Source organism: Aspergillus pseudotamarii (assembly GCF_009193445.1).
Source record: "Aspergillus pseudotamarii strain CBS 117625 unplaced genomic scaffold BDV38scaffold_129, whole genome shotgun sequence".
Classification (NCBI taxonomy): Eukaryota; Fungi; Ascomycota; class Eurotiomycetes; order Eurotiales; family Aspergillaceae; genus Aspergillus; species Aspergillus pseudotamarii.
In genome coordinates, this window is record NW_022475143.1 from 24,198 (window position 1) to 50,317 (window position 26,120).

The window sequence follows — 26,120 nt, forward strand, 5'->3', positions numbered from 1 at the left end:
TTTTTTTTTTTTTTTTTTTTTTTTTTTACTCTTCTAGGTGAGATGCTGTCCCATAAACTTTCAAGGCACCTAGGCCGGGCTAGGTAGGGCTAGACTAAAGGTTTCGAGGTAAGGCAATGGCACCACTGAGCCAGAAATACAGTGACTTTGGCCCATCTGTGCCAAGTTACATTAAGCATAATGGTCGTGCAGGAAAAGTACAGTACACCAGCGGTTCCCTGAAGTTAAATAGTTCCTCTCTTGACTAACCACTGCCTATTTTTCCTTTATTTTTATTTTTTTTTTTTTTTCTGATATGCTACACTGGCAATGCTTCTCGTGCCAGTGAGACTGTTGAAAACTCCCGGCCTCATTGAGGCCTGCAAGAAGACGCTTGGACGTCATATGCACCTTCTTTGAATTTCAAGGTTCCGCAATATACACTCGCACAAGCAAAGTATTGACTTCCCCCACCATGGCTGAAACGGCCCACGCTATCCGACGTCGCCCAGTTCCTGAACCGTTCTATGTCGCCATGCCGCAAAGTCATTATGGGAATCCGGGTGAGACTGCCGTTGCTCAAATGAACGCTGCCAACATAAATGCGGGGATCCGTGCAAATCATCAGTTTGCGACTCAGCGTGCGGGTGGAACAGGTTACGGGACAATCATACAATGGGATATGTACAATGAGCGGGAGAATCCACCCTACAGCATAGCGCTGCATGAGTTGGGGCTATCGCGCCAGAAGTTCGACGTGATATGCCATAAATTACGCTTCACGTATGATAATGGGCGAAAGGACATCAATTGGATCGCAACGATAATCTTTGGAATAGGTCTTTTACCTTGCGCACTCTGTATGCTTCCTTGCGGCATGTTTCCAATCAGGGACGAGCATAAGGTCGCGCAACCTATGGCCATATTGATATCCAGGATCAATCGTGAGCTGCAGGCTGATGCGGTACCTATAGAATTGGCGTTCAAAGTTCATATGCAACTCAGACCGGTCTTACATGAGGTCACTTTTCATCACTCACCTCTGTGATACGGTGTGGCAACTGGAAATTAGTTCTCTATGAAGAACATCTCTCAGAGGCGGAAGTTATATCCTTGATTTTCCACAACTTGTCTTAGTATAAAAGGCTTGGTTAGCTGTTCGGCAGATAGAGGATAGTCCTATCAAACCAATCTTCAGCCTCCATCAGGTTCAATAGTCTGGAGCAGGTTTTATCAAGGCAATTATGTTTCCGTAACCCCAATACAAATATGTGCAAAGTAGAGAATGGCTATTGGAGAATTGCTTGCACGCGGTGAATGTTAATTACTCGCCTGCTTATCCCCTTGACCTAATAGCTACCAAGCAAACTACCATTACTATTGCAGGAGAACTATATGTCGGTGTGTCGTCTACGCCGAGGTATTACTACCGGGCCGATTTAGCCTCCTTGCTAGTCGTTCTATAGCCTGGGATGGATGACGAAAAATGTAAAAGTTCCTGACCGACAATTCGCATAGCCGTCGTATCATCCGATCAGATCTGTCTGCCCAAATGTGAAAAGTTTCACATTCAGGCCTAATCCATTATTCTACTCTATCTGGGTCATGTCTGTGGGCCGTTGTAGATTTTATTTATTGAATCCTTTTCGGTAATTGGTCTTTTTCCCGTCGTATCTTTCAAGGTATTCGTTCCATATTGATTTCTCTTATCAGTACCTTTTCACCCGTCCGCGGAAAATCCTTCTCGAGACAATGGGCGACACCGAGATCGAGGAGAATATGGAGTAGGTCGAGGACCTAGTCCATGACGAATTTGACCACTTCACACGACACCGAATCATCATCATGGCGGTTGTCATGGCATGGAATGGGCTGCTGTCTCCCATATCAAGCACTTTTGTTCTCTCGGCCATTCCCGCTATCGTGGCCACATACCATACTTTGGAGTCAATCATTGGTCTGGGCAATGCCCTATACATGATCTTCAAGGCCTTGAGTCCTTGTTTCTGAGGCCCCTGGTGCGAGACCCTGGGACAACGACTGATACATATACCCCCCTAACCCCATGGACAGAAGATAACGGCGTTCGTGACAATGACGAACCCATGGAGACAGTAGCAACACCCAACCATTTTCTTTCTAAGCCCAGATTGTAAGGATGCATGGGGTCATTTCATTCAATTGGATTGTTGCAGACAAACTGAAGTTCGAACCCTCGTGGGTGGCGGACTGGAAGATATACTAAATGGACTAAATTTCAGCAATATAATTATGGTATCATATACACACAACGCCGAAGGCCTTCTCTGCTGTGGAGTAAATAATCTAGTTCACGATACCAAAGAGTAAAACAGCGGAGCCGATCCGCATAGAGGTCAGAATAGGTAGCTGCATCTCTGGTCTGTCTCTGCTGTTGCCTTTAGTGAGAATGCAAGCTTCATCTCTATATTGCTACTAAAATGATGACCCTCTGCCATGCTATCGTTTGCATCGCCCGTTCAAAAGGACCACCTAATCACTGATACTCTGTACATCTGGTCCTTGCTTTACGAGGGCTGAAGGACGGTACAGGGCTGGGCTCGGTCCGACTCGGTCTGATTCGGAGAAGATACAGCTCAGGATGGCCGAAAATTGTTAGGAAAATGTACAGTTTCGAACCATTTTTCTGATGCTCGGAAAAAAAGAAAAAGGTAAACCTTGGGTAGTAGGCACACCGCTGTTAGTTCTGTATAGGGGCTGGAAGCCAATCATTTCCCTAGATACTACCAACTCAGCAGGAGAGACTCTATGGCTTGAGAGTCATGAGTGGGCCCGACTATATACAGTTTATGAGAAATCCGGCTATTCCTCCCGCATTACCTCAGCTCTTAAGTATTGGTATTTTCTGCACCAGAATCCTTTAGCGTGTATGGCCACGATTCTATTGATATCGAACTCATAGATCACCACCCCACACTAAGCAAGCTGAAAGTATGGATATCAAAGGGATTGTTCGACCTTCTCCAGGTATTACGTAGCGCAATTACTCAGTCTCTTTCCCTTCCACCATTTCTTCTTCTTCGCCGAGACTTTTTGCATGAATTTCAGTAAGCCCTCCGAGAGACTCCATTGGTATCACATTTCTTTTTGTCTGACTCTACCTCAGTCCTTCGATGGCCATTAATGATTATGGTCAGTTTCTCCATCTTCACAAATCCATCTGTTTCCAATCCCAGCTCTCTAATCTTTGACGCGGCATTTTAAGGCTCCTGCTGCACAGAAAATATTATTCTACCTTGAAAGGTAACCAGGTTCGTGCCATTTGCTATCTGACTCACGTGTTGTTCCTATGGGCGGGAGATGCCTAGTCACCGACCTTTACTTTCGCATATCTATTATCGTCAAGCTTGGATAAATCGCTATTCATAATCACACAGTCATCTCCGCTATATTGCTCCTGGTGAATCATTCTTTTGCTCGATTCTCACCACTCTATCGCCTGGCTCGTGGCTTCAGTAAGACTATCTCTTTCCGAGGCACCGAATAGCCGAGGTCCATACCACGCGCTATCAACAGTACATTTAGCGCCCTAGAACCACACTTTTCTGTATCCATAGGCTTCAATTTGTGTTTTCAGAAAATGTCTGATATCCCTCAACTATCTAACGTGGCCATTAGCCTCAAAAACGGGGTAGCGATTCTAAAGTATGATCGGCCCAAAGCAGGGAACGCTCTTAATGTTCCAATGATTCAGGTAAGATTTTGTGTTCTTCAGAGACAGGGGGTTTTCTTTGTTTATTTACTCAAGGAGATCAGGATATTCTATCAGGGTTTAAATGGGCAGAACAAGAAGATGAGGTTAAGGTCATTCTGCAGACAGGAGGAGGGAATATATTCACTGCTGGACTTGATTTGAAGGATAAGTCCGTCGCTGAACCGGGCACAGTGATTAGTGACTCCTTTTTGGACACAATAAGGTACAAAGACTTGATGTCTTGAATTGAGCAGATGCTGATATCACGAAGGGAATTGCACAGGGCCATGATCAATTCCAACAAAATCCTCGTTGCTGCTGTCAATGGACCGGCGCCTGGTTGGGGAACTACCAGTCTTGCTTTGGCGGATCTTGTTTACGCTTCTCCAAGCGCCGTATTCTTCACCCCTTTCGTTCAATTAGGAATCGCCGCCGAAGCGTGCTCCAGTATAACGTTCAGCAAGATCATGGGTCATCAAAAGGCGGCCTCGCTCCTTCTTGCTGGCGACAAAATGACAGCTAATGAGCTAGAAAACGCGGGATTGGTTACGAAAGTTCTTCCCGTGCAGGATTTCCTGGAGAACGTGTTACAAATATGTTATCGAATCGCGAGTCAGCCTCCTGAAGCGCTGCAGCTCAACAAGAATCTTTTGATGCGGACTTCCAGACAGGAGTTGCTTGATGCGAATGAAGCAGAATTGCAGGTTCTCAGGACAAAGGCGCAGAGCCCTGAAGCCCGGTCGGCTGTCAACGCCTTTCTTGTTGATCAAGGGCGAAAAGAGCAAAAGAAAGCCCAATCCAAACTATAAACTACCACGCCATTACATGGATGTTCTGGCAAACTCGGCCTGTTCGGAAATCTGTCAGAATCCGAGTTCATCTGCTGCATAGGATGCCGGTGTATGGCACCTGGGCTAATGAACTAATGCTCTCGTTCCACTGATTCCACTCACAAAACCTTGCGCGGTATACTTTCGAGAACTGAGGTTCAGCAGCACTTGAATATAAGTAGATTACATTCCCCACCTTTTGTAAAGATATACAGAATCACCACAGTTGAGAATCAATCATTAGTATTGAGCATGATAATCCACACTAAATAATTAATATGTGCGTAGATCCATTTCCAGTGGGGCGAACATGATCTCATCGCAACCATCCAAGTCCCTTTGGCTAAGGATATCCTAGCCTGGCATAAACGCCATAAAACTTGAGGGAGATCATATGGTTCCAGTTACTATTTGACAGGCGCATTTCGGTATATGAGTTCCAGAGACAGGACATGGCCGCTCTAATCGATTTTGACTCCTTCCTCCTCCGGTCCGATATGAAGCGCTGCGAATGCCCCTTGTTGCCGATTCGGACCGATTCCGGAGGAGTCCTGCTCAGGTGGGTCCCATTGAGTCTCTAGCAAGATATGTTCGGAATATTAAAGTCACCGCATGTGCACGGCGTGGTCCGCACACTTGAGGATATGCGCTAAGGTCTTGAGTCAAATCATCTTTGCTCCCGAGTAGGGGCTCGAACGTCTGCCGCTATACACCTGGCAAACCCTAAACCTAGCCCCGAAGGCTCTTCATGCGGGCTTGAGTTAAAAGGGAAAGGTGGTAGCAGACAGCCACCTCAAAATCGTTAAGGTAGATTGCACAATGCACGCCCTTCGTTTGATAGTAAGTACCAAATACGTAGCTTGACCTTGGTAATCATTTGGGTCTATAGTCCTGAGTCGTCTTTGCGTTGGGTATGCCGATTCTGACCATATATTAGGTTCGAGAAGCAATATTGGAATTGATACTCCCGCAGTTAGAGGAATTATTGATCATAAGTAACTACGCAAAGCGCATGCGCGACTGATTTCATTTTTCAGCGTCTGCTGAAATAGCGCTCAAGCTCAAAAGAAAGGGGCGGGATGTTCATATGTCTAAATACATCAATCGACTTATTGAGAATCGAATAAGTATTCCACAATACCCTAGAGCTTCAGGGGTTCAGAGCTGTTTTTTCTTTTCATATTGGCCTTTGGCTGAACGGAAACTTCGTTCCACCAAGGATAGGCTCGTGGTGCATTTCTCTCAAGCACGTCTCTGAACGACGGCTTCCGCTTTTCAAAAAAAGCCTTTTTAAACTCAAGATGGTCTCTGTTTGCCTCGTTAGTAAGTAGTGACCCTTTAGCAGCAAGGAATGTATCATGTTACACACCGTCCGCCAAACATATCGTACAACAGAGGACTGTCAACTAAATGAGCTCCCTCGATAGATCCAGGATTTCTCCACATCAGCTGCCGATTGATATGGACAGCCATCAAACTGACGCTAGCTGCAATATTCGCTGCGAGTTCGATTGCGCGCGGAAGAGCCTCTTTCGGTTCCGAAATTAGCTCTGCAAATATTCCATGAAGCACTGGGGATCCGGCAGGATATGTTTCACCTGTGGTTAAAAGATAGGTCGCGTTGCTATACCCAACCATGCGCGGAAGAAAATATGAACTGCACGACTCCATCGTAATGCCGATGCGTGAAAATGGAAATCCGAACTTGGCCTTGCGAGGCGCAATCCTAAGGGAACATTCAGTTGTCAACGGCATCCAAAGTATCGGATCTCATCAGCATACCTGATCCCCGCCGCCAAGGTCGATGTCATTCCAATTCCCACGGGAAGACCATTGTATGCCACAATGACTGGCTTGCTACAGTTGAACATGGCCAGTGCAAGAGATCCCCCTGGGTCACGCATTTCGCTTGGTGGCGAGGAATTCTTCAACTGGCTAGTGTCCATGGTTAGGTCTATTCCAGCACTGAAAGTATGTCCAGCGCCTGTTAAAATGACAACCTTGACTCGTTCATCCACATCAAAAGCTTCAAAAAGAGCGATGAGATCCTGTATCATGTTCAATGTTATCGCATTGAGCTTGTCTGGACGATTCAACGTCACAATCTGTATTGCTGTTACTCCAGAGATCGAGTCTGGGTAATTTGTGACGCGAACATGGCTGTCAGGCGAATTGACGTAAGTGGTTGGTAACATAGTGGTTTGTAGAACATAAGCAGGATGGAGGGCAAAAGCTCCAATTGAATAGACGATGGATTCATTACGATATATATCAATATCAGGCGCCGAATGTGACCTCGGATCGTATCCGGTGACTTGTTTTATGGAATGTGACATTCTAACTGATTGATATGCCTCGGTCCTAAGCTGAACATTTCAAATGCAGTCAAAGGCTTCTCACCGAGGTTGAAGCATATGGAGTATAAACCGTTCACTAATCCATAGCGTTCACTAATCTATAAAGTAGACATCACGTGTCGAAATGTTTGCTCTTGGGGCTACATTCTATCCTTCGAACTCTTCCACGATTAGGGTTATGAGGTGACAAAAGGGCTGACGTTGTGGCCACACGAAAGATTACACTGTCCTAAATCCATCGTCCGGGGTAAGAATGAATAATCTTTTCGGTCCGAGGACAAGAAGAATTTGACGACTAGCTACCTCCTCCACTGCTGCCCTAACGGTATGGAACGCTGGTCACAACAGGCGATGGGAGAAGGAGCAGCTAAACTCATTACTCTTTGGGATCCTCGTCAACAGTTCGCATCTGTAGCAGTCATATCAATATCTTGCCTAGCTTCTGACACTGTTCACGGTTGTACTCCGCAAATGGCCCGTTGGTGGTTCGAACCCCTGGGACGACAGACTACTTGGGTGGCTTTTAAACTGGCTTATTCTTCCTTTCATGTATTCAGGAAAGGCTGCGGGGCATTGGATTGCTCATAATGTGGAGGAGACTGGAAAATCAGAATCCATTATCCCGTGCTGTTCAGTTACGACAGGGAGGCAGGTCAGCCTTCTGACTAGCGCAGTATGTATATTAAAGAGGTCTAAAACGATCTTGCTACGGTTTTGTCTGCTAGATCAAGCCAGCTCGCCGCTATCATTAACAGTCATTTGGATCATATCAGTTTCTTTCCTCGCGATTAGTTCACCCAGGCATCATTACATGTATACACCATATTTATGTTGTCACAACGGAGAAAAGTGGGGCTTCACAGTCAGTACAGCAATGCATATATACAGCAAATGGTGTCTTGTCAGATGTGATATTCCTAATGTTGTTTATATTGGGCGACCTGTCGCCCTGCCGCGAAACAAAGTGTCCGTTCACCGGCTTCTTACGATCGTGTACAGAACAGTTAGAACCTCAAGTCGACTCCCATTCAGTGGTTGATGCCTTGAAAATTAGGAAGCAGTGGGGGGTGGAATGATATTAATAATATTCATGCCGGTAAGATCTTTGCCGCCATTTACCGACATTTCATCCCACCTTCATTTAGCGCATCTCAGGAATTCACACACACAAACCCTTCATATCGAGATCTCCCTAGACCAATATTTGATTTGTCAATACTATTGGGCTCCTTACGATCCCAAACCTAGTACTCCAGTATGGTTCTAGTAGCCCTTATCACAGGAGGGAGTAAGTACCGCCTCGACATGCCCAGGATAATCGCCTCGTACCGAGAATGACAGTTCACAGCCAGTGGCATGGGCCTCGACGTCGCCCAAGAACTCGACAAGACAGGCCTCTGGAGAATCCATATCATAGGCAGCAACCCAAATCGCGGCAAAGAGGCCGCCGCCACGCTGAAGAATGCCATATTCCACCAAGTCGATGTGACGAAGTACGAACAGCAGGGTGCTGCGTTTGATAAGATCTTCAATGAGGAAAAGCGATTAGACTTTGTCCTTGCGAATGCCGGCATCGCCGAGGACACAACGATGTTCTTCGCCAAGCATGATACTGGGATCCCACCACCACCTGATATGACTGGTCTGACGGATATTAACTTCACTGGCGCGATTTATACAAGTTACCTTGCCATGCATTATTTTCGCCGATCGCCGGAGGAGACGAAGGGAAGTAGGCATTTGATTATTATGTCAAGTATCGGCGGGTTATATCCATGCGTGCATACCCCGGTATACTCGGCGACGAAGCGTACGTATGTAAGACCTCCAGGAAGAATCGAAGCTTACACTCGTTAGATGGATTGGTTGGCTTCACACGCTCCGTGGGAAAGCGGTTGTTAGATGATGGGGTTAAAGTAAATGCGGTCTGCCCAGGGGTCGTCCGCACGCCGTTGATGACCCCGGAGTTGCAGGCATTTTTCCCCGAGAAGATCCTGATGAGCATGGGTGATGTGACTAATGTAGTATTGAAGCTGATCTCTGGGAACGAAGTGACTGATTCCAAGGGGACATCTGTGCCGGGCGATCAGCTCCATTCTCGAGCGATCTTGGTTTCGGGGAAGAAATATCATTTTGTCGACATGCCGGAATATTTTGACGAAGAGACGCAGCTTACGCATCAATACATGATGGGATGAAATGGCTGGGTTACTTTGCATCGATCCAGTATTTGAACTTTTCTAGAAACCCTCGGAAGTTTGCATTGTATAACCCGCATCTCACCATTCATCTTAGGCCATTGCTAGATAGAGGTAGAATCGTAAAATTCCGTACAGGTAAAGATCTATTTAAAAATAAAGTAATCTCATGACAGAATCTGATAAGATTGGCTTGCACCGCCTGGGCCTTTGGTACGCATGGAATTAGAGTTACCTCAACCATTCAATTATATATCAGTGGATGACGACATGACTCTGTGTCTAGGAAAGGCTACCCGATATGCCCCTGGAAAGCATGCCACTTTCAATGACCCAGGGCAATCATCGATGTATTTGATCCTAGACATACCCCCTTGATCTACATTATCTACTATACATAATCTTGGTCTATCCTAGTACGCCGGTATGGGCCTCTGCTTCAGCGTCCCCAGCCACCGCCGGATGCACACGGGTATGATGCCCCCACCCCGAAGACATCACTTCGTAATCAGTTCCGCTCGACCTCATTATGGAGCACCTGGAATGGGACCGGGAGGATATGGACCTGCATGGGGTGGAAGGCACCACCGCGGTGGACACGGCGGTGGATATGGGGGAGGGTTTGGGGGTAGAAGACGACATGGGCGCCGCTGCTAAAGATGATAATCCACTTTGCAATGCCTAGGGCGAGGCTATCATTCTCCTCTATTGCCCGTTTGAGGAGTGGTACCTCAATGGGTGTTAGATGAAATTCAGAAAAAGGTGCACTTACCCTGCATACCGAACTACCTTCGAAACAGCCAACATGTGCCCTCCGTGGAGGAAACACTGAACTTGTCTTTTCAACGCGATATGTTTGATCTTTCCTAGTCATTTGCCTCTCAGCTTATCCATGTCCTCAGGGTGTAGAGGTCTCCACGCAAGGCAACACCCAGAGTTGGTAGACACTTGCACAATATGATTTAAGCGATCGGCGTTCCCTACTATAGCGGAGTATTGGCTTGTGAAGTAGTTGATGGGAATATCCAATCAAGTGATGAACCTCATCTCAGGTGGACCAACTCGCTTTCGATTCATATCTAATGGAGCCAACCTCACGGACAAATCTCATCTCCCTTCCAATCCCAACATTTGCCTCTTCCCTCTAACCCCAGGCTACAAAGCACACCCAACAACCTCTCCGCCGACTCTTCTGCGCTCAACATCTCCCTTCCGTCTTGATAGCTCTTTGTAAAATCCGTCTTCACTGTCCCAGGATGCAGAGCCAAACTGATCGCGCGATCCCGACAATTCCCACCCAAGTATAAATCCAACGTCTTCGCCAATTGGAAAACAGCCGCCTTACTCGCCCGGTAACTATACCAGCCTCCCATTCTGTTATCGGAAACTGAGCCCACACGTGCGGCCATCATAGCGTAGATTGCATGCTTGGGCAGCTCCAGCTCGCCGTCACAAGGTTCAAAGTCAGGCGACGAGCGTGTGGGTAGGAAGGGAGTCAGATATTTCATAAGGAGCATTGGGCCAAGGGTGTTTACTTTGAGAGATTCGAGGGCCGCATGTGCGTCGATCTGGGAGGGAGACTTCTCAACATGAAGGATACCGGGCACTGTCAGGGCTAGGCGGAGAGATGCTTTAGGGTGCGTTTGTTTGATATTATTTGCTAGGGACCGGACGGTTGATTCTTCTAGAGTCGGCAGGTTAGTTTGTCCTAGGGTGCCATTCGGTTGCTACTGATTGAGAACTACCTGTAACGTCTACATCGAAAACATGAAGTCTCCCCTCTGCGGTAGAGTTCTGCATCCCACACAGGAGTCTATGGCGCAGGTTATCATGGTCCCTTCGGGCAGTTGCGATTATGGGGAGGTTCGTGTGTTGGAGGAGGTGACGCGCCAAGGCGAAGCCAATACCTCGCGAGGCGGGTGTAACTATCGCAAACCCCGATCTGGGGGATGCCATGAGGTATATATATCACGGCCTATCTTCAAAGAGAACAGTATGGAGTATGGGAGGGAAAGATTTGAGGGAATCCGAAGTTGACATTCTTGCAATGACATCATTCCCCGAGACGGCTTCAAGTATGACGATCAGCAATGCCACATACCAAACAGCCACGAAGCATGTTGCAGGTGGTCTTTTCTCCTTTGGTAGATAGCCTGTTACAAGCCTTTATAACCAAGCACCACTTGTGCTTTCTAAGCAAACGTCTTTTATGATACCGTGTGTTAACAATATCGTGGGCTGGGCCATCTAGCCGCGGCCTATAAGCTCCTCAGTCGAGGACGCTTCCATGGCGCATACTTCTTCAACCCTCTCGTTACAAACAATGTAACTGTCATTCACGAGTAGAACTACACATTGAATCCAACATGTCGTCTAACAACCCTCGTGGTCGACCCTAAGCGTTCATTCCAAACAACGATGCCAGGTTTCCAATCCGTGCCCCATAGACCTTCTCCATAAACTTCAGGTGGTCATTGTTGTTAGAATGCAAAGCAGCGGTACAGTCTTCAACAACAGTCACCCACAGACCTTTCTGAAATGCCGTTCGAGCCGTCGCATCAACGCAGACATCACTGTACAATCCCGCGAGCACCAGGTGCTCAAATCCCTGTTCAGACACATACTCTGAGAACTCCGGAACGAGGAAAGCGTCAAATAAGGCCTTCTTGTCAAAGACCCGCTCGCCAGGGAGAGGGATGACGCCCGAGCCCAGTTCCGCACCCCAGGTGCCCTCGACGCATTTCTCTGGTTTTCCGAGCAGTGCATTCCGATACTGCCAACTAGGCCCTTGATAACTGGAGTTGCCCAGGAAGCGCACGAATATGACTTCGCTTCCCTGGCTCCGAGCATATTGTACAAGCCGCGGCATTGTGTTGGATAGTTCGGAAACCACGTGGCTAGGCGTGCTTGAGATAAAGTCATTCTGGTAGTCCACCACTACCACAGCGATCTTCTTGCCCACCACGGGATCGACCGGCCCTGTGGCTATATCACCCCGAATAGACGGCTTGTCAAGAGCGAGAGGGTCAGCAATCGCGCGCAGGAAGTGCCCAACAACTACATCCGTGCTGCAAGAGCCACCTTGATCCGGTGTTGTCAGCTTCTTCATTAACAGGGTTTGTATGGCTCTCTCCGTCTGTTTTTGAAAGCCCACACCAGGGCATCCTCCGTGTCGCTCTAAAATGGCAGCCGCAGCGCGAATCGTGGCAAACGGATTGACCAGACCCTGCCCGGTGATAGCATCGGCAGATCCATGCACCGTCTGGTACTCTGTGAGACGATACAGACGAGGACACAAGTACACATTCTCCGCGCACATAGTTTCGATGGTGGCATTACTGAACCATCTCAAGAAAACAGGCTGGATAATGTCTGCGTATTCGTTGCCCGCAATGATAATGCGGCGGCCTTGGATTCCCGAGGCCATCAGGTTCCGATTCATTGTATCGGGCTGGATGAAGTCAAGTTCTATTCCGAAACGACGCTGCCAGTGGGGTGCCCAGGCCTGGAAGACACCATCGAACAGGTGGAACTTGTAGACCAGTGTAACTGCCTTGGGGACATTTGCCACACCCCACTCCTCCTTGGCTCGTTCCAGAGCATATTCAAAGATCTGATCAAAGGTGGAACGGGTGAAAGCGCTAGTGCGTGTGATGCTATACCGGCCATTGCAATATTCATTCTCCCCAGCGTAGAAGCCCTGCGCTTCATCTCGAATGAAGAGCAACGCATTTGAGTTGCCCAGGTTAAAATGTTCAATCTTCACGGCTTTTAGCTGATCCCTAACTAGGTAGAGAGACTGCGCGTGGATTGCTGTGCGGAAGATTGCAGCGATCCCGTTGGCTGTCGCTGTCTCGCAGAACTTGCGATACTCTTCTGCATCCTGGGTGGTCTCGTCGGCGATGTGCTGGATCAGATCTTTCTCTCCGCTAGACGTCGTGAGGCTATGATAAGAATGGTATATCCGGGATGATTCAATAAAGTCAACCTGTAGAGAATGCGGGCGTGCCAACTCTTGAATCACTTTCTTAAACACTACAGTAAGCTCCCGGCCAGTCCCATGGCCAATGGCCACCCCAAGCCGTAGGTTCTTGATCGTCATTTTGATGATATCCAATCGAGTAAACTTCAATGTGATACATGTCGTAGATGAGTAAGAGACGGTCAGCCTTTATGTATGAATTCAGAATCAACGTTCGTTTCCACAATCCGATCTAGGATGCATTAGCGTTCTCCACTATGTAGTTCTCGAGATTGAGGCTTCTGGGATTGTCCACCAATTGGGCCGCCAATTCCACCACATCGGGAATGCTTCGACTCCACCGGACGTTGCGCGCTGCAGAGACAGCTCATACCGCCACTGAACGGGAATGCTTAGTGGTCGATATCTTAAAGCAGTAGCACCTGCTGATCGAGGTGATCGGTCTAGATCGACTAGAGGAGTCTAGTGTATAAGCTGATCGGTGACGTGGCAACGAGACGCACAAATAGATGTATTCCAGCCGAAGTCGGTACCTTAAGCTCACCGTCAATGCACAGGACGCATAGCTCGGTAAAAGTCACCAGGTCTAAATTACGTGATCCCTCACCCTGCTTTCCACAGGCTCGAAATCCGGCCGCGTCCTAGGTAATCGTGCGGTCAAACGTCGATCTCCCCGTCAAGACCCAACATGACCAAAATCGACGACACCATCAGCTCGGGGTTCAACCTCGGAAACGAGCTGGACTACATGCTTGATCGAACCTATACCGCCGCGTCGCGACTGAACTACCAATTCTACCTCTGGAAAGATGCCCTACAATTCAACCTGCATCCGTCGATTCGGCTGCCCCCGGATACTTCTACTCCACTACGGATCGCCGACCTCGCCACGGGCACTGCGATCTGGCTCTTAGACCTTCTCAGGGACCCAGCAGTGGCCCATTACCCGTCCCTGCAGCTCCATGGCTTCGACATTGATTTGGCAAGTGCACCTCCCCCGGAATGGCTCCCCTCATCCATCACGCTGCGCCAGTTAGACGTCTTTGACGAGGTACCGGGCGACCTCCGTGGCAAATACGACGTAGTCCACCTCCGTCTGCTTGTCCTCGTGGTGCAGAACAGCGACCCCCTCCCGATCATCCACCGGGTGCACCAGATGCTCAAGCCGGGCGGCTACATCCAATGGGACGACCTGAACTACCCTGATAGCGAGGTCGTCAAAGGTCAAGCCATGAGGGACGTGCCGACCCCGGCGCACGATGCCTTCCTGCGCTTCGCGCGGTCGAGCGGTCGCAATGACTGGATCCTTGATCTCCCACAACATCTGATGAAACGCCACGGTGGGTTCGAAAATGCGCAGTTGCGCAATTATACGGACCGGCTGGAGATGCGGAAGGCAAATGGAGATCAGTATATTCTCGTGATAGAGGAGTTCTCAGCTCGACTGAAACGGGCGAAGAAATTTGAGGATGCTGCTAGCATTGATTTGATGATTCAAGGGTTGATCCAGGAATCGAGACTCGGGGTTGGGTTGTCGATGCCCAGGGCTGTGTGTGTGGCTCGCAAGGTTAGATGATTTGATTGATGTGTATAAAAATGAGCAATATTTTGATATGCAGCAACAACAACATGACTGGTATGCAGACTAGTCCGTCCTATAATTATGCATCTACAATGCATCCGTAGTGTGGATTATACAGAGGATATGCAAACCTTAGCGTAGGTCAACGAATTCGGCCCGAACGTCGCCGCGGTTCTGAGACTTAACAAACGAGGAGAAGGGAGAGAAACAACACCCTATCGGACAAGACATCCGCGTATCGTTTATTTTCGACTGTAGATCCAACGAACTTTGTAAGGCTCAGGAACCGATGGTGCCAATCGACACGTCCGCTTGGTACAAAAAGCACATTGGGCCTCGGCTTAGCGGGCCAATGCGGCTTGTCTTGGAAGAATGGAGCAACATATCCAGTAGCGAGCTGCAACACCATCTTCATGTAATAGTGAGTTCTTCTCCTCGGTGACGTGACACGAAGCCCAAATAAATGACCGCCTCAGCGCGATAAAGCCTGGCGATATGGCGAGTTTCCCTGCGTTGGGCAGTGGATGTTTCTCCTGCCAGGCATCGCCGCGTTTCCCCAATTTAAGCAAGTGCTTGAGTGCGCGCGCCAAGGGGGCGTCGTGATGGATCTCGGCTGCGGACTGGGCCAAAATCTCCGACTCCTGGCAGCTAGTGGCGCTCCTCCGGACAGAATGTGGGCGCTCGACCTCCGTCCGGAGCTGTGGCAATTAGGGTACGAGCTCTATCGAGATCATGATCGGTTGCCCGCAACATTCATTCCTGGCGACTTTCTACAGGAAGACGACTGCGTTGATTTGCCGAAGCTGTATGGTGAGGTTGATATCATGATTTCCGGGCAGTTCCTCCATCTTTTCTCATGGGAGGGACAAAAACAGGCGGGAAGGCGAATTGTCGCCCTGTCAAAGCCGGGGACTATATTGATCGGTTATCAACAGTCACGGCGACAGGCTCGGGAATATATTCGCCCCTGGGGGATGATGTTCTACCATAATCTCGAAAGCTTTCAGCAAATGTGGCTGGAGATTTCTCACGAGACGAACACCGAGTGGACGGTGGATGCGACAGTGGTGGACTTGGAACAATGGGGGATGCAAGCTGAAGACACTGAATGGATGCCACCAGATCACCAGGGGCTGAACTTTTATCTCACCCGAGTGCGTTAGATCTAGTCTGTCGTCGGTATATGGGAGATGTCCGACGTACGGTGTAGCAATCAGTCTGATAATGTGTCGCATGGAGTGCCGGATGCAGGAACAGAGAAGATAGCTATCCCTGATGTATGTATGTATGTATTTTCGTGCCTTTTTCATATTATCCGTAGACTATTCCACACGCAGCCCCGCAGGAGGTTGACAAGACACAGTTTTCCTTCCATTCCAGGTATTCTAGAGACGCTTACCTGTGGTAACATGCGTCGAGCCTCCCGGAAGTGATCTTGCCTGCCAAATACTGGCTCTATATTGGACAATCTCCTTGCCCATTGGCCAGCGTCGTCGCTAACGGGAAGAGAAGTCATTCTTCGGCATATTCAATTGTTCTTCAAATGCACCTCTAAGCCGTTGGGGGCAAAGATCAACGCTTGGGTGGGTCACCTGATAGGGCAACGAGATTACATCAAGCACACCCTCCTTTGTGCTCCGGGGGCTTTGGCCACCACGAGGGGCAGAAAATGCCTTGGCCTTGGCCCCCAAACGAGGGATGGACCCTCAAAATGACTGACGGTGCCGGAATGCCTTAGAATTGGTCAGTTCTACTGAGTTGGGTCGGGTTGGGCCGAAGTGATGACAGCGCCAGGGAAACAGTCTCGGTGGAGCCCCTCGTATCCACTGGATTTGAGCCTCTAGCAGGCCAATCAAGTCGACTTTAACCCCTGCGGCTTGAATGACTGTTACTGTGAAAGTTCAAATTGGTGTGCACCGCGTCCATTTAGCGTCGAGCCGCTCACTGGAAGTCTCGCATGTTCTGCACGAGACAACAACGCCAGCCTTTGGTCCAGGAGTCAACCCGAGGCCCAGTGTGCCTTCAGCCGCTTTCGAGTCCCACCCAGTGGCTCTCTCGAAATCTCTGTTCAGGCTAGAGGATACTTAGCTCGACCACAATCATGTATAAGAGGATTTCTCCCGGTCAATTCGGAGAATTTTTGTAGTGCTTAATCTTTTCTCATCTCCCTCAAACAAAACCTTCGTCGCCATTCACGGAAGCCCGAATACCCTGTTAGTCTCCTTCTTATACCTTACAAGACTCGGTTTTGAAAATTCCACCATAAGCATCGCCACGATGGTGCGTGTTCTCCAGTCTCTTCTTCTCCTGGCGGCCAGCCTCACAACCACCCTTGCTGCCGACGACTCCACCACCGTCGTTCAAATTCTCAACGGTCACTACAACACCCTCGCGTTTAGCGACCTGCGAGGCAGTGTCGTGGGCGGCGATGCCCAAGCGACCACCTACGCTGTGAACTGCAAGGAGGACTCTTCTTCCTGCCCTCTCACCAAGCCGATCACCATCACCCAAGGCCCGTCCACCTTTACCATGAGTGCGGTTTACACCATGACCACCATGGGTGCCAAGGGTACTGGGACGATTGTGCAAGACTGCGATATTACCTCGTCGACGGCCACTGCTGTTTGCTCCGTTTCGCTCGGTGCCAAAGTCGAATACAAAGGCCAGTCCACTTCTACTTCGCTCGCGACCACGGCCACTGCCACCGGCTCGGCTGAGGTCCTCTATGAGCCCTTGACCATTACGGCCGGTCTGGGCAATTTCAACAAGGCCGGTCCCACTGGCGCGACTGCCACTGGAGCCGCTGCGGACAACCACGCAGCTCGGGTGGGCATGGCTGGGGCTGCTGCTGCTGCTGTCGCGGGTGCTCTTGTCCTGTAATTGATGCACATGGAGTGGCATTCTTCAATTTTATATGGTTCGATGTGATCTCGGCCAGCGGTGACGATTGCGAACGACACTTAGTATCTAATGATTATATTTAATACCCATGGCATAATATTCCATATTTGATTCTCCAATGCAGCCAATGGACTACACTGTAATCATATACGTCTCTCACTCTCGTGCTCCCAGTAAATGTAGGGTTGAGCCGTCAAGGGTTGGATAGCACGCGTATTCCAACATCAACCATAATATCTTCACGGTCGCAAAGCCAAGTCAGATGGCTAGAATTCAGACCGGTAAATTCATTTGTCCTTCTGCAAGACCATCCGATTCTTACCTAATTCGAAGATGCTGACAGCGAATCAGCCTTGAGGATCGGCGAGCCAAGCGAGGCTGAGATGCGATCGGCAGGAGCTCACGAGCTTCGGGTGTGTTGGACTCTCTACTTCGCTGCACCAGTTGCTCACCGACACCCCACAGTCTGTCCTTAATCCGAACCGCGAGATGATGGTTGACTCAACCAAACTTCTAGCAGACGATGCGGTTGAGCTGCCCGATCTTGCCTCGACCCGGAAACGACATGGCACTTGGGCCTCCACCAAAAGCTGGTATTCCCGGACGGTCCTTCGCTCGGGAAAAGGTTACAATCGATTGCCCGTCAAGGCTCAGGATCCGAATCATTTTCATGGATGGCGATTCGGCGCGTTGGCTTCGTGCATTCTGGTTGGGATATGCCTGGGCCTCAATGTCGCGGCGACCATCTATGTTCGGGTGACGTACCCTCCTAGCAGCGATAATCTAGGAATCATACAGGAAAGCGATTGCGACCACATTCATGGCGTAGATAGCAGGCTACACTACGCCCTCAATGTGATTGCGACCGTGCTAGTTAGTGCCAGCAACTACAACATGCAATGTTTGACGGCTCCGACGCGAGACGAGGTGGATAAAGCCCACGCTCGGCGCAGATGGTTGGATATCGGCGTCCATTCAATGCGCAATCTTTCTTTCATTAAAAGGGCCAAGTTGGGGTTATGGTTGGCTCTTCTAGTGAGCACTCTCCCATTGCACCTTCTGTGGAACTCGGCGGTAGTGATGACAACTACCTTCAACGACTACAGCGGACTCGTTGTCACTCCGGACTTTTTGGAAGGCCGCACTGACATTGGGCTGGATTGTACCAGTCCGGCGATGGAAGAGTATCGGACTTCCAACCTTTCTAGCTATGTCACTTGCTGGTTATTTGATCAAGCCCGGAACAACCGCAGCAGCCTAACGCAAATGGATCCCGCTCGTTGCATTTCCACCTATCAAGCCGGTTTAGAGGGACAGTCGTTCAATATGCTCGCCGTTACCAAGCAGAGTGATGCGTTGAATCAATCGAAAACCTTCCCACCTCCGAGAAATACGACTCTGCCGGTGCTGGCGTATTTCCATCCTCTGGACTATCCGGATCAGATTGAGCAGTGGTGTAGTGGACTATGCCAACGTTGGGGGAAAGGCAATAATAGCACGAAGTTCTGCTTTGATGAGAACTGGGATGCAGCGTCCGTTCCGTTTGCTTGTCAGGAGCACAAGGTGAACGGGACGGATTGGGAGCCCAACGCGCTGTCGCAAACGAACTCTTGGATGTGCCACCCGGACGCCGTCTTATATGGCCAATGCAGCGGCTCCGCGGCGACAAGGAATGCCACGAAATGGACCATCTTACCAGAGCATTATGAGATCGATCATTGTCTGGTCACAGACGCCAACCATACCTGCCAGCTACTGTACAGTCCGATTATCTTATACATTGCGATTGCATGCAATGCCATGAAGTTCAGTTCCATTCTTCTATGTCTTCTTGTCTCCCGCGAACCGACTCTCGCAACTATCGGCGATGCATTAGACTCTTTCCTAAGGTCCCCCGATATGGTTTCCAAGGGGCAATGCCTCCTTTCCAAGATGGACGACATGATCTTCACTGACCCAGATGACATTGGTTCTGCACAGGCACAGCGGTGGCAGCATGGCGAAGGGTGGCTAGGGCGGTGTTATCAAGGAACGTCGGTGAGGCGCTGGGGAGCATGCATCCTCTTGTAGGTACCCATAGCTCCGGTAATGGTTGACCGCGGCGAGACTGTACTCACGAGGAAAATTCTAGGTGGCTGGCCAGCATTATTGTCGGCCTCGTTTTTCTCTTTAAGGGTATCAACCTCGTCGGGGCGCAGAACGCTTTCACCATGGGGTTTGGTGCTCTTAGCCTAAATGCCATCGTCAGCACGTCCGGGTACCGAGGAGGCACGGCCGCGTCCATTGTGACCACATCGATTGTGGCGAACCTCCCTCAGCTGCTACTCTCTGGACTGTACTTCATGTACAACGCCGTGCTCACGGGCATGGCATCCGCCTATGAGTGGAGCATGTTTGCCTACCAGCAAACCACGCTTCGAGTGACCCTTCCCTGGGGAGCCCAGAGAGAAACGTACTGGTTACAGCTTCCGTGGAGATACTCTCTCCCACTCCTCGCCTGTAGTACCGTTATACATTGGCTGATCTCGCAATCAATCTTCCTCATCAATCTAAAAATCTACCAACCGAACAACGAGCTCTTGACACGGCCCAACACCCACTTCCCAAGTGCGAGTGATAGTGGCGTGATCACGGCCTGCGGATACAGCCCACTCGCCATCATCACGGCGCTCGCTGTGGCCGTTCTTATGTTCGCCGTACTCACCACAGTGAGCACCTTCAAGCTGAAGCCGGACATCCCCGTGGTCGGGAGTTGCAGTGTTGCCATAAGCGCTGCGTGCCATCCCCCCGAAGAGGATTCCGATGCGGCAGGTAAGCCTCTGTCCTGGGGTGCCGTGCAACATCAGGACGGCGATCGGCCGGGCCATTGCTGTTTGACTTCGCAGACCGTAGAGAAGCCACGATATGGCGGGTTGTATGCGGGATAGAGGAGCCATTTCCCGTTTCCGCACGTCCGTACGGGAATTACTTCAACGCCTCGGTAGCAGGTTTGGGTAACTATTCACACTGTTATCTCTCTATGGGTATCAACAAGTATGCGCACTGCTCACGCAGCTAAGAGTGCTCCGAGCTTCGCGATTCACCCTGTCCGCTTCTGCTTTCATCTTTCCCTGGAGAACTGTCTTTCGGATCATCAAAGCACACGGGAGCTACGGCACTCACTCTGAGCGTCGGGGGCATCTACACCAATGCCGCGGTATAGTTAGGGAAGTATCCGAAGGATCGTAGATCCGCCAGCTTTCAGAGTATGGTCTACTGCGCTCCCTTCTCATGCTTTGGTCATCTGGATCGTGGACCATATACTCACCGCCCAGGGGTTCATCACGAGGGAGGTCTTGGACGTTAAATCTGACTCGGAAATCATGTCTTCATAGATCATGGCGTACTAGCAGGCAAGTGTAATTGAACTGTATGTAGACTACGATATGATGGTATAACGCAACAATCAATGAGACGTCGGATGGACCGCTACAATCGCCTCGGGAAAAGGGGAATTCCAGCTAGAGAGCGACAATTAGCACTTTAAACATCGCATGTCTCCCCCAACATCGGCATCGCCAACATGTCCAAGGTTTGCCTATGCGATTGCCACTAGGCGTGCGTTATCGACGTGATGCAACGCCGGCAGAGTGTATCTAGACTGCAGTTCCATCGGGACGCATCCGGACTAATCCCCGTTATAGACTATCTGGCGTGAACCATCCCATCAACGCTAGCCTCTTTTGAAACATCCATGCCCCGGTTCAGGCACGTCCCGGTCCATTCTTAAACAAACATGAGCCCTCCGTTGGCATTGATCAAGCTCCCCGTGGTCCATCGACTCCCTTCTTCGGAGAGAAAGGCGACAATCTGAGCAATATCATCCACCTCGGCCACCCTCGGCGCCGCGGGGGTACTCTGAATTACTCGATCCCATTGCTCTTTCTCCTCGGGGTCTTGAATGGTCGAGGCCCACAGCTCCGTATTCACCGGACCGGGACACACGCAGTTAATGGTTGCGTTGTACTTATGTCCCAACTCTTTGGCCAAGGATCTCGTGAGACTCTCCATGGCGCCTTTACTTGCCACATATGCCAGGCACCCCGGCTGCCCATCCCGCGCATACACACTAGAAAGGTTGACAATGCGCGGTGTCTTTCCGAAATGACGCGTCGCCTCTTTAATGAGAAATACTGGGAAGCGCAGGTTCACAGCGATTTGGCGATCAAACACCTCGTATGTCATTTCTTCGACGGGGTAGTCTTCTCGAGCACCGGCATTGTTGATCACAATGTCAATGCAGCCCCATCGCTCAACCGCTGCCTCGACGATGGTTTTGGGCGCGGACATATCATCTGCTTTGCCTTCGACGGCGATTGCGTCTACTCCGACACTCCGTATCTGCGACACGACCTCTTGGGCCTGTTCACGGGAGCTGTTGTATGTCAGAAGAATATTGGCGCCACGACGGGCGAGTTCAAAGGCGATGCCTTTGCCAATGCCGCGAGACCCTCCGGTCACGATGGCATTTTTGCCCTGTAGCGACTGTTGAGCGGCCATGTCTTTCTATCTATAGGTTTCAGAAGGAGGGGGAGCTTGCGGAAGGAGATGAGGCGATTGAACCTGATGGTGGGGATCAACAGCGGGGTAATAATCGGATATCGTGAAGAAAGATTAGTTAATCCATTAGGTCGGCAGGGACATCCGGTAGACCGGTAAACCAGCCGATCGGCGGGTCCCTCGTTTCAAGAAAAAGGAAAGAAAAAAGCGAGAGAGGGAGAGAGCGAGAGAGAGAGAGACTGCGGGGAATGGCGGGGACTTATCATTTGCTTCCCTGATAACGATATCCCTCACGTCCACGGGATGCATTCCGGAGTCGGCTCGCCTTGATAGTAGACGAGGGGCAGTCGGTTTGGGAACCCGGAGTGGGTGCCATGGGCCTCCACATCTATGAACCAAAGAATAGAGGGAAAAAAATATATAAATTCTGGGGAAAGTCGTGCAAATGGATACCTTGGGTGCGCAGGTTAATTTCCCACATACTACCAGACATTCCTTGTTCTCGTACACACGATGAGACTCAATCGCACCATATCGGTTGTGGGCTGCCATTGCGCCGGTGAGATTGGCGATGTCATTGTCGGTGGCGTTCTAAATCCACCGAACTGCAAGACGATGTATGAAAAGCTCCTCTATTTCCAGAATGAAGCAGACGACGTCCGACAACTCCTGATGAACGAACCACGAGGCCGACCGGCCATGTGTATGAACCTCGTCCTCCCGCCCTGCGATCCCCGCGCTGACGCCGGGTTTATCATTATGGAGAGCGATGAGTATCCTCCCATGTCCGGCGGGAATACGATCTGCACGGCGACGGTATTGTTGGACACGGGCATGGTGAAAATGACGGAGCCTGTGACGAAGTTGGTCCTGGACACACCGTCGGGCCTGGTTGGGGTGACAGCAGATTGTGAAGATGGAAAATGCAAAGCCATCGCCTTTGATAATGTGCCCAGCTTTGTATACAAGTTGGATCTTCCGGTGGATGTGCCGGGACTGGGAGTCGTGAATGTTGATATTGCCTGGGGGGGGATGCATTATGCCATCGTGGACGCTCGGTCCATCGGTCTCAAAATCGCCAATGAGAATGGTCCGAAGCTGATTGAACTGGGTGAGAGAATCAAACAGGCCGTGAGAAACACCTATACACCGGTGCATCCGGAAAATGACCAGATCAGGGAGGTCACAATAATTGAGTTCACCGAGCCACTGCACCAGGAGGGTGACAAGAGAGTCGCCGTGAATACGGTGGTCGTCTCTCCTGGAAGGTTTGATCGGTGCCCGTGCGGCACAGGAAGCTCGGCCAGAATGGCCGTCTTGCACGCCAGGGGCGAACTCCAAGTCGGGGAGAGTTTCGTCCACCAGAGTATTATCGGATCCACTTTCACCTGCCATATACGAGGAACCACCAAGGTCGGTCAATATGATGCGGTCTTGCCAACGGTCAAGGGCAGTGCCTGGATCACTGGCTTCAAGCAGATGGTCTTGGACCCGTCCGACCCTTTTCCAGCTGGCTTCCGGGTGGGTGATCAATGGCATGTCCGTCAAGAGCATTGATCTATTTGTCGAGGTTTGGTGGTGTTCGAGGGGTACCTTGAGTATTTTAAGCATTAAGAGCCGCCGCAGGTGGCCTAGCAAGCGAGAAGCCGATGAGCGTTTTACCTAGAACCGTGTCCAGGCTCCCTCCATGTTCTGCATAGTCATTTTCCCCAGTACTAAGCTTCATGATGTATTGGGACGATTCCAACCGCTTCAGGTAGACAGGCGATCATTCTTGCTCTTCATCATATAATAGGGTTCATTCATCTCCCTGACCACCGTAGATTGCCAGTGGGTCTGTAAACCAAGGGTTTTCATAAGAAGGTCACGATGTGGAAAAGGATCAACACGGAGGCCGGGGCTCCATAACCATGCGAGAGAAGATACAGGATTTCAACTACAGTTTGTATTGTCCTCCTTTAATAGAACCTTTTAGAGAACGCCGAAGTATATTCACCTGCTCCTATGGCTCAGTTGGTAGAGCGCATGACTAGTGATCATGAGGTCCGCGGTTCAAATCCGCGTGGGAGCATTTCTTTTTTTTCTCCTTTTCCACTTTTGGCCTCCCACGGGAGCTTCTGTACCGACAATCGTATCAAGTTACTGCTTAGTTCCCGGACAGATGTCTTGCCCTGACAAAATACATTATTTTGTGAACCATCGATCCCTTCTTGACTCTGGAAAAGTCCTTAAGCTTCGTGATGCCCGTTATCTACTGAACAGACCCTGACGATCAAGGTGGCCCCAGCGCTACCGGTGCTATTTTGGTCCTCACTACACCAGACGAGTGACGCATGGCTGAGTGAGATCAGCATGCCTCCACTCGGCTGATCTCATCGGCGGGCATCATAGCAGAGGAGCGATTCCAGACGCAGAAGAATGTCAGATTTACGAAACCTTACCCAAGCAAATTGGGTTTTCGTGTCGTAGCTCGGAGGTCAACCCTAAGGCGTCAGCTGAAAAGCCATAATCGTCATCGACCCGTCCGAATACGTCGGTAAAGCGATGGATGGATATCCAAAGTTCAGCAACCTTTCCGTGAGGATTTTAAGTTCTTCAAGCATGGTTGCTCGAATTGAACCTCAGGATCGTTTGTGGTGCGGTAAGCTCCCATTGCCTCTGTCGGATACCGTACGCAAATATATATTCGAGTGAGTGGTTACCATACGACAGAAAATTGAGTGGAGTTCAAGTCCAGCTCTCCTAGTGTGAGCCTTAAGATTCCGGGGAAATTGCGCAACAGGCAATCCTATTGACCTATAAACCGCCAGAGATCTTGTACAGTTGATATGGTCGTCCTCTTCCTCTTCTTCTGCTTCTTCCTGTCTCTTCAGTCGAGCTGTTGAAGGCTGTCTAATCCTCTTGAGAGACGGGCTCGGAAGAATAACCTTTTCCAGTTCCGATCAATCCAGAGAGGGTAGGCGGTAAGCGGAGGCTCTCGACTGGCTGGCCCATTCTCGTTTCTCTCCTGATCTCTCGCCCTGGAAACCTCCTCGACCGCTGGATTTTCGGCGTTTGTCGGCCTTCTCCCAGCTGCGATGTGTTTCCGCTGGGGAGTCTCGACATTGTGCTACTTGGCCATGTAGGAATTCGAATTCGCCGACCGTCACATATCCACACCACTACCGTAGCGACGCGACGCAGGACAAATGAAGGTATGTATCTTTCCAACCTGACCACACCCAACATCAAACAACCTAGACCGTCATGGGATAGTGGGACAAAGATGCAGGGTAACTCGCTACTATCGTGGACATCGCCTGGGGAATGGGAAATCTGCCGAAGTGTCTGAACCCGTTCACCTCTGATGTGCCCGAGAGGTTGTACCATGGAAGATGTACCTTGGAGGATGCCAGTGCTGGAGATACGCTTGGCCGAGAACTATCGTGGCATTAAGAGGGAAGGTGTTTGACAACAGCGGTGACTCTCGCTACAACCGTTATTCGTCTACGGCCATGTGGTCAACGAAGTTGCGTTCGGAATTGCTGTGACGAGAGTCCCTGCTCTGGTCAATCATCGGCGCGTGTGCATCTGCCAAACAACGGCTATTCAACCCCGTGTTGACCACCGACGAGAGCTGCGTAGAGGTGACGAGGATTTTCAGATGGGGCCTCAAAAGGATGTCAGAAAGTTCGGCGACCTTCCTGTCCGTGACGTTCGACATGAGTAGTTGTTTAAGGGTAGTAGTCAATTCCTTCTGGGTACCCAGGAAGACGTGCGAAAGCACAAGGAACCATCCCCAAGGACCTCCAAAGTATTCAGAAACGGTTCTCCTCAAGCAGGGCAATGGCTGCTACGAATGTGTTCTAGTTCACCCATTTGTTTGCAATACACAAGCACGTTACCTTTAATCTACGGTTCGTCCAGTACGCCGTCACCGTTGGAAACGTGACATCCTTTCTTGTCTCTGTCGCAGGAGAGCCATGGTTTCATGCTACCAACGGTGGCATCATGGCTTCCCCCTGGTTCTCCTAAAGTTG

General features: G+C 50.1%; 11 protein-coding genes and 1 non-coding gene across 12 annotated transcripts; 8 read left to right on the plus strand and 4 right to left on the minus strand.

Annotated features, from left to right (window-relative positions):
* Positions 1–454: 454 nt before the first annotated feature.
* Positions 455–1,027, plus strand: BDV38DRAFT_289065 (uncharacterized protein; the record flags this gene model as incomplete). Its single annotated transcript, XM_032061168.1, has 1 exon — positions 455–1,027. One exon carries the CDS (start codon positions 455–457, stop codon positions 1,025–1,027), a length of 573 nt encoding a protein of 190 aa, XP_031907107.1.
* A 2,571-nt stretch (positions 1,028–3,598) lies between these two features.
* BDV38DRAFT_289066 (enoyl-CoA hydratase/isomerase family protein) lies at positions 3,599–4,521 on the plus strand (the record flags this gene model as incomplete). Its single annotated transcript, XM_032061169.1, has 3 exons — positions 3,599–3,712; positions 3,775–3,935; positions 3,984–4,521. 3 exons carry the CDS (start codon positions 3,599–3,601, stop codon positions 4,519–4,521), a joined length of 813 nt encoding a protein of 270 aa, XP_031907108.1.
* A 1,163-nt stretch (positions 4,522–5,684) lies between these two features.
* BDV38DRAFT_290722 (ClpP/crotonase-like domain-containing protein) lies at positions 5,685–6,737 on the minus strand (the record flags this gene model as incomplete). The annotated part of the gene is made up of 3 exons (XM_032061550.1): positions 5,685–5,850; positions 5,912–6,268; positions 6,325–6,737. 3 exons carry the CDS (start codon positions 6,735–6,737, stop codon positions 5,685–5,687), a joined length of 936 nt encoding a protein of 311 aa, XP_031907109.1.
* A 1,344-nt stretch (positions 6,738–8,081) lies between these two features.
* On the plus strand, positions 8,082–9,115 carry BDV38DRAFT_290725 (SDR family oxidoreductase). The gene is made up of 3 exons (XM_032061551.1): positions 8,082–8,187; positions 8,248–8,709; positions 8,757–9,115. The coding sequence occupies exons 1-3, from the start codon at positions 8,157–8,159 to the stop codon at positions 9,095–9,097; spliced, it is 834 nt and encodes a 277-aa protein (XP_031907110.1). The 5' UTR covers positions 8,082–8,156; the 3' UTR covers positions 9,098–9,115.
* Positions 9,116–10,191: 1,076 nt separating this feature from the next.
* BDV38DRAFT_276288 (uncharacterized protein) lies at positions 10,192–13,199 on the minus strand (the record flags this gene model as incomplete). The annotated part of the gene is made up of 4 exons (XM_032058193.1): positions 10,192–10,781; positions 11,627–11,630; positions 11,819–11,923; positions 11,955–13,199. 4 exons carry the CDS (start codon positions 13,197–13,199, stop codon positions 10,192–10,194), a joined length of 1,944 nt encoding a protein of 647 aa, XP_031907111.1.
* Positions 13,200–13,767: 568 nt separating this feature from the next.
* Positions 13,768–15,824, plus strand: BDV38DRAFT_276290 (uncharacterized protein; the record flags this gene model as incomplete). Its single annotated transcript, XM_032058194.1, has 2 exons — positions 13,768–14,628; positions 15,138–15,824. The coding sequence occupies 2 exons, from the start codon at positions 13,768–13,770 to the stop codon at positions 15,822–15,824; spliced, it is 1,548 nt and encodes a 515-aa protein (XP_031907112.1).
* A 1,114-nt stretch (positions 15,825–16,938) lies between these two features.
* On the plus strand, positions 16,939–17,541 carry BDV38DRAFT_289073 (putative GPI anchored cell wall protein; the record flags this gene model as incomplete). Its single annotated transcript, XM_032061170.1, has 1 exon — positions 16,939–17,541. The coding sequence occupies one exon, from the start codon at positions 16,939–16,941 to the stop codon at positions 17,539–17,541; it is 603 nt and encodes a 200-aa protein (XP_031907113.1).
* Positions 17,542–17,824: 283 nt separating this feature from the next.
* BDV38DRAFT_289074 (uncharacterized protein) lies at positions 17,825–20,489 on the plus strand (the record flags this gene model as incomplete). Its single annotated transcript, XM_032061171.1, has 4 exons — positions 17,825–17,843; positions 17,914–17,975; positions 18,028–19,628; positions 19,694–20,489. The coding sequence occupies 4 exons, from the start codon at positions 17,825–17,827 to the stop codon at positions 20,487–20,489; spliced, it is 2,478 nt and encodes an 825-aa protein (XP_031907114.1).
* A 424-nt stretch (positions 20,490–20,913) lies between these two features.
* On the minus strand, positions 20,914–22,358 carry BDV38DRAFT_33835 (SDR family NAD(P)-dependent oxidoreductase). Its single transcript, XM_032063190.1, has one exon. The coding sequence runs from the start codon at positions 22,099–22,101 to the stop codon at positions 21,328–21,330; it is 774 nt and encodes a 257-aa protein (XP_031907115.1). The 5' UTR covers positions 22,102–22,358; the 3' UTR covers positions 20,914–21,327.
* Positions 22,358–24,325, plus strand: BDV38DRAFT_33810 (proline racemase family protein). The gene has a single exon (XM_032063189.1). It carries the CDS (start codon positions 22,615–22,617, stop codon positions 23,656–23,658), a length of 1,044 nt encoding a protein of 347 aa, XP_031907116.1. The 5' UTR covers positions 22,358–22,614; the 3' UTR covers positions 23,659–24,325.
* BDV38DRAFT_t240 lies at positions 24,100–24,172 on the plus strand. The gene has a single exon. It is a non-coding gene; the product is annotated as a tRNA-Thr (tRNA).
* A 668-nt stretch (positions 24,326–24,993) lies between the features above and the next one.
* On the minus strand, positions 24,994–25,804 carry BDV38DRAFT_289077 (uncharacterized protein; the record flags this gene model as incomplete). Its single annotated transcript, XM_032061172.1, has 2 exons — positions 24,994–25,521; positions 25,592–25,804. The coding sequence occupies 2 exons, from the start codon at positions 25,802–25,804 to the stop codon at positions 24,994–24,996; spliced, it is 741 nt and encodes a 246-aa protein (XP_031907117.1).
* Positions 25,805–26,120: the final 316 nt, after the last annotated feature.